Source organism: Chanodichthys erythropterus, chromosome 4 (assembly GCF_024489055.1).
Source record: "Chanodichthys erythropterus isolate Z2021 chromosome 4, ASM2448905v1, whole genome shotgun sequence".
Taxonomy (NCBI): domain Eukaryota; kingdom Metazoa; phylum Chordata; class Actinopteri; order Cypriniformes; family Xenocyprididae; genus Chanodichthys; species Chanodichthys erythropterus.
This window is the reverse complement of record NC_090224.1, coordinates 9180001-9198392: the sequence shown is the minus strand read 5'-3', so window position 1 is coordinate 9198392 and position 18392 is coordinate 9180001. Positions and strand designations below refer to the sequence as shown.

At 37.9% G+C, this 18392-nt stretch overlaps 1 protein-coding gene across 2 annotated transcripts in view; it reads right to left on the bottom strand.

The window, feature by feature from the left end:
- Nucleotides 1-4614: 4614 nt before the first annotated feature.
- myt1la (myelin transcription factor 1-like, a) overlaps nt 4615-18392 on the bottom strand; it is a 42176-nt gene continuing 28398 nt past the window's right edge. Inside the window, exons 9-21 of one of the 2 annotated variants that reach the window (XM_067383067.1) lie at nt 17891-18119; nt 15165-15434; nt 12623-12847; nt 9909-10027; nt 9549-9617; nt 9383-9445; nt 9198-9281; nt 8778-8999; nt 7755-7846; nt 7558-7661; nt 7326-7469; nt 5459-5521; nt 4615-4755 (exon numbers count right to left, since the gene is read on the bottom strand). In XM_067383067.1, the coding sequence (XP_067239168.1) occupies nt 4615-4755; nt 5459-5521; nt 7326-7469; nt 7558-7661; nt 7755-7846; nt 8778-8999; nt 9198-9281; nt 9383-9445; nt 9549-9617; nt 9909-10027; nt 12623-12847; nt 15165-15434; nt 17891-18119 (1825 nt within the window). The remainder of the gene's footprint in view (nt 4756-5458; nt 5522-7325; nt 7470-7557; nt 7662-7754; nt 7847-8777; nt 9000-9197; nt 9282-9382; nt 9446-9548; nt 9618-9908; nt 10028-12622; nt 12848-15164; nt 15435-17890; nt 18120-18392) is intronic. The other variant, XM_067383068.1, reaches the window with a different exon arrangement.

The following is an 18392-nucleotide window of genomic DNA, read 5'->3' as shown; positions in this document are numbered from 1 at the left end:
TATAACAGTGTAAATTTGCTGTCCCCTCAAAATAACTCAACACACAGCCATTAATGTCTAAACTGCTGGCCACAAAAGTGAGTACACCCCTATGTGAAAATGTCCAAATTGGGCCCAATTAGCCATTTTCTCTCCGTAGGTCTCAGGTATGAGTGGGGAGCAGGTGTGTTAAATTTGGTGTTATCGCTCTCACTCTCTCATACTGGTCACTGGAAGTTCAACATGGCACCTCATGGCAAAGAACTCTCTGAGGATCTGAAAAAAAGAATTGTTGCTCTACATAAAGATGGCGTAGGCTATAAGAAGATTGCCAAGACCCTGAAACTGAGTTGCAGCATGCTGGCCGAGACCATACAGCGGTTTAACAGGATAGGTTCCACTCAGAACAGGCCTCGCCATGGCCGACCAAAGAAGTTGAATGCACGTGCTCAGCGTCATATTCAGAGGTTGTGTTTGGGAAATAGATGTTTGAGTGCTGCCAGCATTGCTGCAGAGGTTAAAGGGGTGGGGGGTCAGTCTGTCAGTGCTCAGACCATACGCCGCACACTGCATCAAACTGGTCTGCATGGCTGTCATCCCAGAAGGAAGCCTTTTCTAAAGATGAAAGAATAAAGCCGTAAACAGTTTGCTGAAGACAAGCAGACCATATCCTGTGGTCTGATGAGACCAAGATAAACTTATTTTGGTTCAGATAGTGTCAAGCGTGTGTGGCGGCAATCAGGTGAGGAGTACAAAGACAAGTGTGTCTTGCCTACAGTCAAGCATGGTGGTGGGAGTGTCATGGTCTCGGGCAGCATGAGTGCTCTACAGTTCATTAAGGGAACCATGAATGAGCAGAGCATGATCTCCTCCCTTCAGAGACTGGGCCGCAGGGCAGTATTCAACATGATAACGACCCCAAACACACCTCCAAGACGACCACTGCCTTGCTAAAGAAGCTGAGGGTAAAGGTGATGGACTGGTCAAGCATGTCTCCAGACCTAAACCCTATTGAGCATCTGTGGGGCATCCTCAAACGGAAAGTGGAGGAGCGCAAGGTCTCTAACATCCACCAGCTCCGTGATGTCGTCATGGAGGAGTGGAAGAGGACTCCAGTGGCAACCTGTGAAGCTCTGGTGAACTCCATGCTCAAGAGGGTTAAGGCAGTGCTGGAAAATAACGGTGGCCACACAAAATATTGACACTTTGGGCCCAATTTGGACATTTTCACTTAGGGGTGTACTCACTTTTGTGGCCAGCGGTTTAGACATTAATGGCTGTGTGTTGAGTTATTTTGAGGGGACAGCAAATTTACACTGTTATACAAGCTGTACACTCACTGCTTTACATTGTAGCAAAGTGTCATTTCTTCAGTGTTGTCACATGAAAAGATATAATAAAATATTTACAAAAATGTGAGGGATGTACTCACTTCTGTGAGATACTGTATGTTTCAATAACCAGGGGTTCAAGGATTGTCTGCTAAAATCCGTCACCCCCGGGATGATGCAGTGACTTAAAAGTTGCTGATTCTATTCTGTGTGTGGATGAACTTTAACCAGCTTCAGTTTAAATGTTCAATTTCTGCCTTTTTAGAACCTCATGTACCCCACTCTGCTTAAGCTCTGGAACAATGACTATCAATTATAACTCATTTACACAATGGTAAAAAGCCATTCAAAAGTACCTGAGTATGACAAACACACGACCAAGCAACATATAAATCTCAAGTTTTTTATTATATTATTGTAGATGTTTTGTAACAGTAACAGATCATTTCTGTTTTGAAAATGACTGTAATGAATCATTTTTCCATCTCTGCTGCCTTTGATGCATGATCAGATGGAACTGTACTTTTGGGGGATCTGCATTCTGCACCCGTCAATCAACTGCCACTGAGATGAATGCTAACAGATTGTTTACTTCTCGTTTTATAGACCTCCTTGATGCAATCCAAGTAATTATGTAATTATCATCATTTTAAATAGTCATTACAAAGTTATATGTCAAATAAAAGGGACATGTAATGTGGCAACACAAGTTTTATTGAGTAAGAGATGTCAACACCAGCATGATAAAAATTGTACAAAGTTCACAATTTCAAAATGAAATATCACTGCAACTTGTGATCTTAAACACTTAGAGCAAAAAAAGTATCATACCAACAGAAATCATGCCATGTGGTTGAAAAATAAAATAAGAGAGAAAAAGATAGCTAAAGAGCTGGATAGAGGAAGAGAGCAAGAGACATTAAGAAAGCTATGCTTCTTTATTTTTTAATAGAAAAATCCTGGTTTAAAATGGTTAATTAAAATCCATTTGAAATGGAAACTTGTAACCTGATGATTTCACAATTATTAATAAGAAAAGTATTCTGCATTCAAGCATGTGACACCATAGATAGTTTCTATTTAAATAGTCACAGATAACCTTTTGAAGTAGATAGTACAATATGTGCCAACTGAAAATGAGCAGCGGAATTGTGCTTAAAATCCCTTTTCCTGTCAAATCAGTTATGATAGTGGATGAGAGGATATTGTATTTTGCTATCAGTGTGTTAAAAGCGTTACTATCTTGGAAATTAGCTGCATACACAAAGCTTTCGGAGAGAGAAATGTGCTGTGGTTGGGGAGGAGATGTCTGGATATTACAGAATGATAAACAAGAGCGACTAGCACCATTTGCATGAGAAAACACAATGCTAGTCTTAATAATACAAAATAATAGATTTCCGAAACAAAGCCCCACGTAGAGCATCAGCATCAACCAGAGTCTTTTCACACTAAAAAAATCACTGTGACAGCTTTGACTCATGCTCGATAAATACATACTTTAAAATCCACCACTGAAAATTGGCCCTATTTCTGACTTTGCTTGATGCTTTCAATGGCCTTTGACTAAATGAGGATGAACACGGGGTTCCCAGACTATAACTGTACATGTCCTTAAGATATTATGGAGTAATATGAACTGGTCATGACCGCCCACACACACTACCGTAATCTAGACCTGTGCCACACCCTTTCAAAAATGAGTCCTGCTTCAATTTCCATGATTCTTAGAGCTTAAAGTGCCGCTGATTTCTCACAAACGTAAAAAAAGAATCAATGAAAGTGAATCGCAGGTAACCACAGAAGGCAAGCTGACCTCTCTTAATACTGTGTATAACTGATTGGAGTTCATTAATTGTAATATGATGAGTTTGCATTGCTGATATAGTTGTATTTGTTGTGTACTCGTGACCAGATGAGTCCCTACATGATTGCTTGGACAAAATCTACAAGACAAGTGCTCCATTACTATGACACAATGACGTATGGATGGTGACATTAACCCTGTATATCCAGCACACTGGTAAACTAACATTCACACACAGATTTACTTTCTTCAAAGAAAAAAAGAAGAAGAAAAAAAAAAACTTCCCACAATTCAAACATCTGGGCACCTCCTTGGTCTCCTGAAACAAATAAAAACACCAAAACATGGAAACAAAGGTGTCCCTGTGCAAAATCGAACATGAGAAATGTTAAACCATAATGCATTCATCCTTTTGGACTTGATCACCCATGTTTAAACCCTAAAACATGACTGTATTAAAAGATTTATATAAAACTTAATACTTTACATTTAGTAAAAAGATTCATCAGCTTTCTACTATGGTAAGAATAAGAAATTGCATATACCCAAACTTTTGCATCCCATATCTAAATAAATGATTGATTCGTTGTCATATATTGCTGATATTCTATCATACTACCACTAACATTTTACGATCATTAAATTAATAATTAATGTTGGATTGTCTCCTTGAAATTTTCCGTAGTTATTGGCCTCAAGCAGCCGGGCGATACATTTAGAAGAACGGACATATTTGAGAAATTATGAAATATTTCTTGGGGTTTACACCAGTGAGTTTCCGTGTCATGATGTTCGCATTCACAATTTTTTTTTTTTTTCTATTTTTCCATCTATTTTGGGAATTAAAACGAAAAGAAAACAAAACTAAAACAAGTAAAAAAAATAAACAATACACATACTGCATTAGAGTGCCCACACTGACCACTATAAATATGATTCCGAAACCAAAAGACAACGTTTCTCAATATTGTTACAAAATGTACCCAAAATCGAACCACAAAAATGTACCACTGTACACCCATTGAACAGCCTGCACAGCACATTAGTTCCCATTAGTTCCATAAAGAGAAGCTCAGATCTAAGCTGATTGCCCTTACATTCCCTCAGTGTATCCCCTCTGCACCTCTTTAGATTTAAAATAATGGATGGTTTTTGTTTACAATTAATAAATACATATACACTAAAATGTGCATACATTAGCAGCTATAAACAGTACATCACATTATGTCAGGTCATATGAAAAATGTACAAAACATGAATGTTCCTCAAAACATTTGCCATTGGTAGTCATCATCTTAAAGCAAGGCAACAAATAAGTTATGTATTTTTTGTCAAAAGCATAACAGAATCATAAATAATGCCAAATAATACAATAAATTACAGCAGCAAAAAAATCATACTAGTTATCCATACTTTTTACATGATGGGTTTCTTTTTGTTTCTTATCGATTCTTAACACTCTGATCACATGACCCCAAGACTCGGCCAATCGCAAAGCTACACTTGGATGCCTTGAACGGCTTGCTTTATGTTCTCCAAGAGGGCCTTGTTCTCCGGGCTCTGGTACTGGTCCTGGTGAGTATACATATCTGTCAAAGTGCTCACATAAGTGTCAAAGTTTTGCTCGTTCATCGGCTCCTGCGGAACAGATCGGGATCATTGGAGGTTGAAGACAAATCAATCGTGATATGTTCAATAGAACAAACAATTAAGACAGAAAGGGAAGGGAAAAGAGGATATTTTAGGGGGGGAAATGAACCCACAACGCTGCCTTTAAAGCTAAATATCAGATAGTTAAGCTATGGTTTTTATAGAAAATACATCTCTGGAAATGCAGGGCTTGACCGAAACGGTCACTGTTTGTTGGTCTAAATCAAACGTAGGACTACTGCACTGTTTCTAAAAATATATATCTGATGGGTAACAAAAAAATTAATGCACATACATTATGTATGCATGCACTGGTGTGAGTTTCATGCTCATGAGTATGTAAGTAATACTGGCATTCACAAGTGATATCAAACAGATCGCCATGAGTAGCAGACATATATCGATGAGCATCACTGTGCCCGATAAAATAATGTGTTTTTACGATAATAACATGAGTTTACTACCAAAGAAAAAAATAAATATGGCTCATATTGCAACCCCAGCTTTCTTATCGCTATACCCTGAAGTGGATTATGTCAATATGTGTGGCACTGATACACTCTGGTGATATGTATGGACCTTTGTGATGCATACACATCGTACTGTGTGTTACAAAAGGGGTAGGACTAGGGGGAGGAAAATGATAGTGAGGAGAAGGATAAAGTTAGACTATGGAAAATGAATCTCTTACTCTGTGGGGCATCTGTAAACAGCAGTAATTTTTAACAGGGGCCTCTTTCAGTGGCATCGGTTTCTATAGAAGGGAGAGGTGTAGAGAAAAGACTATTAGCCTGGCTAAAAGCCAGAGGTCAGTGGTCTCAATAAAACTGACATACTCGACTTTACATGTGGAAGTACAGAACACCACACTGCAAAAATTAGTTCTTTCTCTGTATTTTTGTCTTGTTTTCCAGTACAAATATCTAAAAATATGTTTTCTAGACAAAAAAAAAGATCAAAATGAAGTGTTTAAGCATAAAACAAGACAAAGTATCTGCTAATGGGTTCAGGAAAATAAAAAAAGTGAATTTACTCACCCTCATGTCGTTCCCGTAAGTCTTTCATTCATCTTCGAAACACAAATGAAGATATTTTAATCATGAAATCTGAGAGAGGAACTTCTGTCCCTCCATTGACAGTCTATGCAACTACCACTTTGGCGCTTCAAAAAGTTCATAAAGAGATCGTAAAACTAATCAATATGAATTGAGCTGTTTCGCCCAAATTTTCTGAAGAGACACAATCGCTTTATATGATGAACAGATGGAATTTAGGCTTTTATTCACATAAAAACATTCATCAATGAACACGTCAGATATGGAAACAGAAGCTCAAGCATGTTTGCTTGCCGCGTGAGAACCAATGAGGTTCATTCTCGTGCGTTACGAGCGCGTTTGAGCTTCCGCAAAAACCAGTGAGATTTATTCTCACGCATCAAGCAAGTACGATGGAGCTGAACAATGTTTATATGTGAATAAAAGCCTAAATTAAATCTGTTCGTCATATAAATTGATCACGTCTCTTCGGTAAATTTGGACTAAACTGCGCGATTCATATGGATTAGTTTTACAATCTCTTTATGAAATTTTTCAAGCGACAAAGTGGTAGTTGCGTAGCTGTCAATGGAGGGACAGAAATCTCTCAGATTTCATTTAAAAGATCTTAATTTGCGTTTTGAAGATGAACGAAAGTCTTAAGGGTTTGGAACGACTTGACGGTCAGTAACTGATGACAATTTTTTTCCATTTTGGGTGAACTAACCCTTTAATTCAAAAGGAAAACAAGATTATTTTCCTGACCCCATATGTAGCTTGATTTAAGAAATTTTAGATATTTGTACTAGAAAAGACAAAAATACCTTTACATTAGTTTTTGCAGTGCAAGTTGTGGTTGAGCGGCATGACACATGAATAGGCAACAGTCGTCTGATGTTAGTGCAGCTTGAGGACCCCTCGTGCGCACTCTAAATAGCATCCATCAACAGTGGGGGTGGAGAATTCAGGAGCCATATTCAAGAAGACATGTTTCAGTTGTTTACTAACATGGCTGCCACATTTGAACAAGGCTTTTCCAATCGCGCCCAGTCTCAATGTGTATATGAAGGCATTGTGATTCCATCATGTTGGACCATCTGATCCACAGCGGCCATGTTGTTACTCAACTGAAAAGCAGTCGTTGGAGTGGAGGTTGTTTTTCTACAATGGTCGGTAAAGGGGAGTGACCTCAGCACAGAAGCATATGGAACTGCGAGGAACTCAACAACAGACATAAAGAAGCAGATGGGAGAAACAATAGAAACCGGAATTTCATCCCTATTCGTAGCGTCTGATATGCAGACTCAGGCCCTGGCTTTCATCAAGAGGCAGTCTATATGATCTAAAAGACTATTCTATGCAGATAAACATTTATTGTAGGTCACACATTAAAAAACTTTAAAATTTATTCAGATTGACAGGACTGTAAATGATTATGAAACATTTGAATCCTGACTCTGTAGTCCCCTTGATCACTTATATTATCTTACCCCTAGATGAAGCCACATGTCTGTTGGCGCTTACCATATGAGGGAGCTGGATGTTAGCGAGGCTGTTGATGAGGGACTGGCTGAGGTTGGCGAGCTCATGCAGCAGCGAGTCATTCTGCTGTTCTATGGCCTTGTTTTCCTCCTCGATGGACTTCAGGTTAGTCTCCATGGTGGTGATCTGGCAGGAGAGAGAAAGAGAGACAAAGGCATCTCTGTGACTGAACACATGGCCAAAGCCTGATTTGACACATGGCAAATGTTCTTACTTGAGTCCTTAATTTTATCATGTCTGACTCTACTTGATTGTTTGATTCGTTCAGGTCTTTGATTTCCTCATCCAGTTGTTTTATCTCTTCATCATTTTCTATGCCTGGAAGGGAACATGGAGAAATTCACTATAAAAAAATGATGGCGAGAAAATTAATTTCATTATTAATTATATAATAAAAGAAAAATGATGTACCTTTGCTTGCTCTCTGCTTGATTGTGAGCATTTCAACCCCTGTCATCCTAGCTTTCTTCATAGCAGATGTGGCACGGGGACAACCAGACAGACTACAGACATACAAATAAAACATAAGAAACAGATCATTATTTTTAATGCTAAGATTTAAACATTATAATGAAAAAATGTTACATTAAACATTAACCGTTTCACATACTGCACATTTACTGCTACACGTCAACACACTTCAAAATATATTTTTTGTACTCAGTATCTTTGTCTTGTCTTTATATAAACATCCTTAAAACAAGATAAATTTACTTAAATTATTGTATGATAAAATGTTTTTATTGAATATATCTTGAATTAACTGTATTTGTCTTAAATGACTAATTCTATTCTTCTGTTAAGTATAAACATAAAAAATCCCTTAACCTTACTTATTTGTCTTAATATCTATTGCTATTTTAGTACTATTAATATATATATATATATATATATATATATATATATATATATATATATATATATATATATATATATATATATATATATATATATATATATATATATATATATATATATACTATTATTATAGTATTATAGTATTTATTAAGTTCATCTAATATTTATATTTTAATTTATTTCAGCTTTATTTCCATTACAATTAAATATGTCTTATTTTAAAGAAGTTTAGATATTCTTATTGAAAAACAATGCAAAAAATACTGATTAAAAGGATAGTTCACCCAAAAATGAAAATTCTGTCATCATTCTGTTCATCATTCTGTCATCACCAAGCAGATCTCACCCCCCATTGTCTGCCATAGTTTTTTTTCCTACTATGGTAGTCAATTATGGTAGCTTGGTTACAAACATTCTTTCAAATATCTTCCTTTGTGTACAGCAGAACAAGCTTGGAACAACTTGAGGAGGAGCAAATGCTGACATAATTTTCATTTTTGGGTGAACTCTCCCTTTAAGGAAATAATTTCTTGCTATGTGATGGACTTTTTGAGAATCAGTCCCTCACTGGTGTACCTCCGGTGGGTGAGAAAGCTGCCACTGACGTGGCCAGAGCCATCGCAGCCTGGGGTGGGGCAGGTCATGCCGTCTGTCTTGCCAGACTTCCAGGAGAAAGGCGCTCCGTTCACATAACCGTCTTTCTGACGCTTGGCGGCCAGCGGGCAGCCGGATGCACTGCGGTGGGATGCATACTTCCCTGTCACATGACCTTGGCCATCACAGCCTGGCACTGGACATCTAAAGACATTGGGGACAGCAGGGCCGAGTTCACACACACAAGCAAGAGGGAGTAGCCATGCACTCACACATAGAAGTTCCTACTACAGTTCTCCTCAGCACCACTGGTCGATTTCGACCGTACTCCTGTAAGTTACTGCAAACAACATTCACACATCAGTTACTTTGGATAGCTGAAGGAATTTAAAGAAAATGCACCTGATTGGCTCCTGGTCATCCTTGTCCTCTTTACTGTGCATTATTTTAATACCACTCTTCTTTGCCCGAGGACAACCTGACAGACTTAATGGCAAGAAAACATTTTTTTTTTTAATCCACTGGTGGTCAAAACATTATGTGAAGTATTAAATCAAATTTTAATGTGCTTATTTGTGAGTCTTCACCTTCTATGTGAGGCATAGTTGCCTGTGATATGCCCAGAGCCATCACAGCCAGGAGTAGGACACCTGCAAGCAATGAAAACATGAAAAAGATTAGTGTAACCTTAGACAGACCTCATTTTGAGGGTCAACTGAGGTGCTGTGTAAACACGAGAGCGTGAGGGCTTACTTCAGATCCTGGGAGTTAGATGTCATCATACCACGCATGCCCTTGTCAGCCAGTTGGCAGCTTGATAGCCTTAAGAGAGGATTTGGTATGAGACGTGGTATACTTGTACAGCTGCTACTAAGGTGCACTCAGGGTCATTTTTATCATTAAAATGTTTTACATACAAATAAATAAAAGAAAACAGCATCTTTTGTAACATAATGCATTTAATGCATCATAGCTGATTAAATGTATTAATTTCTTTAGAAAACATTGGTAGTGTATAATGGACACACTGTCATATTAGAAATTGTGTAAAAATACAGCATCATATGTAATCTACAGGGAATAGTCCTTATCCAGTACAGATGCTATGCTTACGTGAGGAGCTCCTTTTTGCTCTCCTTACAGGGAGCATATTTGTGTTTGGGGCTGGGGAGGGACACGTCTCCTGAATACTGCTGCTCTTCTAATAGATCCTGAAAGGGGTCCAGATCATCCTGAAAATGAGGATGGAGAAAGAAAAAGATGCATGTGCATGTTATGATGCAGAATACAAGGAAGAATAGTAATATAGTAGTACAGATATAAAAGAATTCCATGTTATTATAACACTGAGCAAAAAATAACACAACAAAAAGTCTCATACAGCCTAATTTGCATGAATTCAAATTCCCCAACAATTTAGCAAAAACATCAAATCCCTTTTGAAATAACAATAACAACAGTTTAAGTCTGGAGGTTCATTAATGACTAATTAACCGAGGAAAATTCCTATTTCAAGTCATAATCACTGGTGAAGTGAAGGCATGCAGTACAAGCACTGTACACTAGATGTCCTTTCAGTCCTACTGTCCTTCAAATCACTACAATAGGAGGAAATACAGCTTCCTTAAAGGCTTAGTTCACCCAAAAATGAAAATTCTGTCATTTATTACTCACCCTCATGTCGTTTCACACCCGTAAGACCTTTGTTAATCTTTGGAACACAAATTAAGATATTTTAGTTGAAATCTGATGGCTCCGTGAGGCCTCCATAGGGACGAGATAAAGCGACGAGAATACTTTTGGTGCAGCAAAAAAACAAACGACTTATGATGACCGATTTCAAAACACTGCTTTAGAAAGCATCGGAGCATAAATGAATCAGTGTATCGAATCATAAATCGGATCGCGGGTCAAACCGCCAAACTGCTGAAATCACGTGACTTTGGTGCTCCGAACTGCAGATTCGACACACAGATTCGCAATGCTCCGATGCTTTCTGAAGCAGTGTTTTGAAATCGGCCATCACTAAATAAGTCGTTATTTTGTTTTTTTGCCGCACCAAAAGTATTCTCGTCGTTTTATAATATTAATATTGAGCCACTGTACTCACATGAACTGATTTAAATATGTTTTCAGTACCTTTATGGATCTTGACAGAGGAAGTGACATTGCTCCCTATGGAGGCCTCACGGAGCCATCGGATTTCAGCTAAAATATCTTAATTTGTATTCCGAAGATTAACGAAGGTCTTACGGGTGTGAAACGACATGAGGGTAAGTAATAAATGACAGAATTTTCATTTTTGGGTGAACTAACCCTTAATTATGGAAAATTATGCCATAATTTACTCACCCTCAAGCCATCCTAGGTGTATGACTTTCTTCTTTCAGCCGAACACAATCAGAATTATATTAAGAAATATCCTGGCTCTTCCAAGCTTTAAAATGGCATTGAAAATTTTGAAGCTCCAAAAAGTGCCTCCATCCATCATAAAAGTAATCCATACGACTCTAGTGGGTTAATAAATGCCTTCTAAAGTGAAGCAATGGGTTTTTGTAAGAAAAATATCCATATTTAAAACTTTGTAATCTACAATCACTGGCTTCGCCCGACCTCTGACCCAACGTAGGACGTATGCGTAGCATAAGTTAAAGCATAAAGTTTTAAATATGGATATTTTTCTGACAAAAAACCCATCACTTTGCTTCAGAAGGCCTTTATTAACCACCTGGAGTCGTATGGATTACTTTTATGATGGCTGGACGTGCTTTTTGGAGCTTCAAAAACTCGAGACTATATTCAATGTCATTACAAAGCTGGGAAGAGCCAGGATATTATTTAATATAGCTCCGATTATGTTCGGCTGAAAGAAGAAAGTCATATACAACTAGAATGGCTTGAGGGTGAGTAAATTATGGGATAATTTTTATTTTTGGGTGTACTATTCCTTTAACTAGTTTACTTTTTAAGGTTTACACAGGGACAAAGCAGCTATTTAGATATTACTAAATTGTGCCCCCACTAACACTTTACAGATAAACAATTTTACATTATAGATAGGTTTTTGTGCTTGAATGCAGGGTAAAGAAAACAGAGAAGACTAAGCATCTGCCTACGGATTGCTTTGGAAGTGGGTTGAACATATAAGGCAGAAACAGTAAACCTACAATGACTAGCACTCCCCTACCAAGCAAGTTAGTTTCTAACAAAAAGCAAAATGCCTGGTGAAAGAAAACGTAAACAACCAAAGAGAAGTCGCCTCTTAGGAATTTTAATAGTCATAATTTTATAGTAAATTTAATATTAGTTGTTGCCACAATATTTTATTAAACTGACATTAGTAAAGTTTCTTTTTTATAATTTTTTTTTTTATTATTGTGAAGTGTGTTTCACAATAAAAATTTCTTACTTTTGCTACTAGAAACATCACTAACAGAACTGTACAAATAATGACTGCTTTCAAAAAGGTTTCCTGAACACTCCTCCTCATCTCATTGGTCGAGATACTCAAACACACAATAATGTTTTGTTAGTGTCATAGTATACACTTTTTGGGGGAATCAACCATAAAAATAACTTTAAGATGTGCATGTATGTTACGCAAAAATAGGAGAAAGCATTTTAACAAATTAGCATTTTATTTACATTTGGATCATCCTCTATTTAATAATCCAAATTGGTAATTGCTACTGCCAAACTGTCAGATATTGATCTATTTAGATACTGATCACATTCTAAAAATAGCGATCCAAATTCACTACGTAAAGTGAGTGCTGCGGTCCATCTTCAGCCAGACTCAAGGGGTTTCGGGTGGAGGGGGGCAGTACCTCCTTGTGGTCCTCATCCAGGCGTTTGATCTTGGTGTAGTCCACAGGCAGGTCCCAGCAGTCTGCTGTGCTCATCTGGTAGCAGTGGCTGTTGAGCAGGGCCTGCCGCTGGGGCGACATGGGCTGCAGGGGGGTCAGCACTGTACCCCCACTGCCCTCCCCCATTCCTCCAGCCCGGCTCAGATCCAGGGTTCCGTTCTCATCCCCATCTCTGTCATCAGGGCTCTGCCATGAAAAAGAGAAGAGGGAGAAGGAGGACTGATAAGAGAATAAAGAATAAAGGGAATAATTAAGAAGTAAAAGGATGAGAAAGAAGCAGAGTAAGATATCCAAGGGAAGGATGATAGATGAAGAGGGGTACATGGTTCATATGCACTGTTAAATCGATTTTTTGATCAAGTAAAAAAAATAAAAATGATGTATTATATTATTATTATTATTTTAATTATTATTTGTAAAAAAAAAAAAAAATCCATTGCTTGTAAATTGTATTTTTTTGTTTATTGTTTCTAGTTTACTTATGAAATCAAAATTGACTATTCTTATTTTTTATGGATTATTGCAGTGTCTATTATAAATTATTCATAAGTGCACATAGTTATTTTTTTAAGTCATGCTCTTTTCATGTCCAAGAAGCCATTTCACTCGGATATACATCAAAATAGGGAAGAAAAGACAAACTTTAAACACAAGCAAAGAATCTCAAAGGAGATTTTCTTTTATAATATACTCTGTTTTTTCTAGTTGAATCAACAGATGTAGCATTAATTGCGAGTTCAAATATGTCTAGACTGAAGCAGAAGTTTTGTGGTTCAGTCTCATTTGCCTTCTTTCCCCTTTCCTGCGTTGTGCATGAATAATTAATATGGTTGCCCGTTTGCCATTTTTTTGCTGATTTTGTTGTGATGTCAAGCTGTATTTGTACCTCATCTTAAAATGATTAGTTAGTTGTTTGCTACCCTTGTCATGTTTCATGTACTATACAAAGTCTTAAGGTCTGTACGTGGCATATAATGAGACAACAAACACTTTGTTCAGTAAGTACACTACCATTGAAAAATTTGGGGTCAGTTATTTTTTTATTATTATTTTTTTTAAATAATACTTTTATTCAGCAAGGACACATTAAATTGATCAAAAGTGGCAAAGATATTTACAATGTTACAAAGAAATTCTATTTCAAATAAATGCTGTGCTTTTTACCTTTCTATTCATCAAAGAATCCTAAAAAATATTACTACTGTTTCCACAACAATATTAAGATAATAAGAAATATTTCTTGAACAGCAAATCAACATATCAGGATATGATTTGATTTGAAGGACCATGTGACTGGAGACTGGAGTAATGACTGCTGAAAATTTTTGCTTTGCCATTACAGGAACAAATGGCATTTTAAAATATATTAAACTAGAAAAAAGTCATTTTAAATTGTAATAATATTTCTCAATATTACTGTTTTACTGTATTTTTGATCATTTAAATGCATGTGAGCATAAGAAACTTCTTTTAAAAACATTGATAAGACCGACCTCAAACATTTGAATGGTATTGTACAGTACATTTCTCACAGAAAACAGGATAAAATGCTGCATGCAATTTTACACAGAACTCTTAAGCTAAGAAACAAAGTCTACATTTACAATGATTCAAATTTTGAGAACATTTTAAGTTCAAATAATAAAGTAAATGAACTGAACTAAAACAACAAAACAAAAAAACATTTAAACAGTAGCTGCCTTTTTTATTTTTATTCTACAACCACCTAATTTTTTACAGTGTGGAAAAGTATCTGAGAAAAAAAGATAGAAGAGAGTGTGAGCATCTTCTTTGCACTGCCCTACATCTCCGTACAGCTGCTTATTAGTGGATATATAGAGCCCTGCAGCTCCTCACTACCTTTCCCCCCCCCCCCCCTCTCTCTCTCTCTTTCATTTTCATCCCCACTCCCTCCAGCCTGCTGCCTCACTGTCCTTAAAGAGAGGTCATTGTCTTTCCTATGTACCCAGAGGGATGCTGGGAGAGCTGGCTTGGCCTGGACCACAGCTGAAATCGACATTAATTCTACTTGTCTCAGTGAGAGAGGGTAGGGGCACCACTACTCCAGCATTCCTGCAGCTGCCAACTTCCTCTGGTCCTCTCCAGCCCCTCGCTCTCATTATCACCATACAGATTATGTCTGAAATCGATGTGCCACTAAAGCAATCATGACTTGCTCAGACCATTAGGCTCATTTGATGACCCTGACTCAAGCAAAGAGGACCTGCAGGAGCTCACAGAGGTGCTGCTGTCATTCAATGTATTAAATCACACACAGTGTAAATGAGCTCGGACGAGAGGACCAGGGGGTTGCCCCGAATGACTCTAAACCGGCATGCCCTCATTTCGCCGCACTACCTTTACCGGCACAAAGCACAGTCAAACTGGAAGGCAGTGCAGAGGAACTAAAAAATACCCAGTGAGAGAGAGAGAAAAATATATTAGCAGTACAATTGGGTGAGCATGAGAGAGGAACTGGCAGGAAAAAGTTGTCGACCCTCACCTGTGCCAGGAGCTCCGGGCCTTTCCCGGTAAGGCTCTGGGGCATCTCTCTGCAGCGCGTGGACAGGTTGAGGATGGCGGTGGCAGCCATGTGGGCGGCTTCCATGTCGTGTGTGTAGTCGAAGCTGCTCTTGCTGCAGGTGCTGCTGGCGCTGCTTCCTCCTCCCCCTCCTCCTCCCCCTCCTCCTCCTCCACAGCTGAGACTGCTGCTGCTGCTGGGAGCGTAGCTGCTCGTGGTGCTGCTGGCCGGGCTTGAGGTCTTACAGTAGCGCTTGGCTGCACACATACACATATACCAGGTCAGATGGGCTACATGCAGATGGATGGATGGATGGATGGATGGATGGATGGATGGATGGACAGACGGAGGAATAGATATAGATAGATGGAATACTAGAATGATAGGACAAATGAACGAATCATAGATAGATAGATAGATACCCACAGACAGATACACACAGACAGATACACAAAATACACACTGGCTTATTAGATGAGCTGATGTTTCATGATGAATGCTGTGAGAAATTGAGTGTGAGTGAGAGTGAGAGAGAGAGAAATAAAGAAAGAAGTGGAAGAGAGTGTATCTAGGTTTCTTGCAGGGGGCTACACATTATTAACATGAAATCTAAGACCTGCACGGAAAGCATTTATACAGCATTTCTTTTATATAAATCCACATTCATAGACGAACTTTGGTATGCATCCAGACAATATCTGAGAAAAAAATACTGGAAGCTGAAAACTCAGCTGCTAAAATGCAGTTATAATCACTTATTCAAGATTTATACTACTCTCCAATTTGATCTTATTTTTCATCTCATTTTGCATCGTGACAAATAGCAATGCTGTCATTACAACTAAACTGGGTGTAACTAATTGATGTTGCCAACTGAGTCTAAATGAAGTGCAGTTAATTCCTAACATTAATTAAATGTTATTCTCATTAATTATTTTTTTTTTCTAAGGCTTAATTTTCTTCATTTGTCTCATTTATCAAAAACTGAATTTCTTTGATAAAGCATACAGGCAAGTAACATCACTTGCAAGAATGCTCTTTAATTTCAGAGATGTGGTGTGTGTTCTGATTTCAATAACATTGTCTATATTATCACTGCAGGGCATGCTGTAATGCTCCTTATGGGCAATCAAGACTGTCCTGATGTAATAACCATGAGTTATAATGAAAATGAGTTATTTTAAGCACAGCTAATGAAACCGTACCAAAATATCCAGCCGAATTCTGTTGACAGGAAATCTCTACAATTTCTGGCTTGGGCGTGAAATCAACTGCTACCATTTTGAACAAAATCGTTCCAGTTAATTTGATTCCTTCACAAATGTAAGTGCACTCATTTATCAAGACCAGGGCTGCAGTTGAGAGCTACAGTGCTGCACATTACCAAAAAAAAACAAAACAAAACCCTAAAAAAATGAAGCTTGAACCAAAAACACTATGTTTAAAGGGGTTAGTTCACCCAAAAATGAAAATACTGTCATTTATTACTCACCCTCAAGCCGTTCCACACCCATAAGACCTTCGTTAATCTTCGTAACGCAAATTGAGATTTTTTAGTTGAAATCCGATGGCTCCGTGAGGCCTGCATAGGGAGCAATGACATTTCCTCTCTCAAGATCCATAAAGGTACTAAAAACATATTTAAATCAGTTCATGTGAGTACAGTTGTTCAATATTAATATTATAAAGCGACAAGAATATTTTGGTGCACCAAAAAAACAAAATAACGACTTATTTAGTGATGGCTGATTTCAAAGCGTTATGAATCAGCGTATCGAATCATGATTCGGATCGCGTGTCAGCCCGCCAAACTGCTGAAATCACGTGACTTTGGCGCTCCGAACGTCTGATTCGAAACGCTGAATACATTTATGTTTCGATGCTTCCTGAAGCAGTGTTTTGAAATCGGCCATCGTTATTTTGTTTTTTTTTGGCGCATCAAAAATATTCTCATTGCTTTATAATATTAATATTGAACAACTGTACTCACATGAACTGATTTAAATATGTTTTTAGTACCTTTATGGATCTTGAAAGAGGAAGTGTCATTGCTCCCTATGGAGGCCTCACTGAGCCATCGGATTTCAACAAAAATATCTCATTTTGCGTTCCGAAGATTAACGAAGGTCTTACGTGTGAGGAACAGCATGAGGGTAAGAAATAAATGACATGATTTTCATTTTTGGGTGAACTAACCCTTTAAGGGAACTGAAAAACACACATCCAGGCAAAAAGGTTAACACCTACATAACTGCCTTCAGTATCAATATGCTTATATAGAATATCATGATAAATGATAAAATATGTTAACTTACATGTATATATTTATACATTCTTTACAAACGTGCATTTGATGGTCAAAAATAACCATACAGACATAATTCAATTAAAGAAGCTGCTGCAATTTGGAAATCTCTTCACTGGGTTTGTGTACCTAGGTTATTAATCATTTCATAAGCCAATAAGTAACGTAGGATTTCCAATAAAGGAGCACTGTACTCAGTGACTGCTTGTGAAAAATCCAAACTAGAGCTTTTATTAAGAGAACCAAAATAGAAAAGAATTTCATTTTTAATGGAAAATACCACAAGGATATCTGGCAGTACAAAACTAACTCTAATCTTACTTCAATCTGATCCCCTAGAGAGAGAGGCCAGTTTATCAATTCTGACTCTTGCTACCTTGGCAGGGGAAAGAATAACAAAGACAAGCTTGCCATCATATCCTTTGGGTGAGGTGTCCCGCCCATGGTTCTTTGGGGTTAGGGATCTCTTGCCGTAGGCATGAGGCTGGTTGTCATAACTGTTGCTGTAGTCGAAGCTGGCCTTGGAGTACTTCTCCAGCTCCTTCGCCAGGTTGGATCGCGGAGTACTGGTTGGGACGTTATTTTTGTACCCATACTGTGGGATCTCCAGCTGTTTCACGAAGCACATGGGCCTGGAACAATTGACAAAGACAGGGAATCAAGGTTGGGTATCAGAGGCCTGGACATATTGTACTTAAACTGAACATAAATCACTGTTTACAACCTGTTTTATATTCATAATGTAACTTATTTCAATAAAAAGTAGACGTTTATGTCTTTCTTTCCTCAGTCGAAAAAAAATTAAGGTTTTAAAAGCATTCCAGGATTTTTTTGCAGTTTCACTGCAGCTTCAAAGGGCTCTATAGATCCCAGCCAATGAATAAGGGTCTTATCTAGCAAAACGA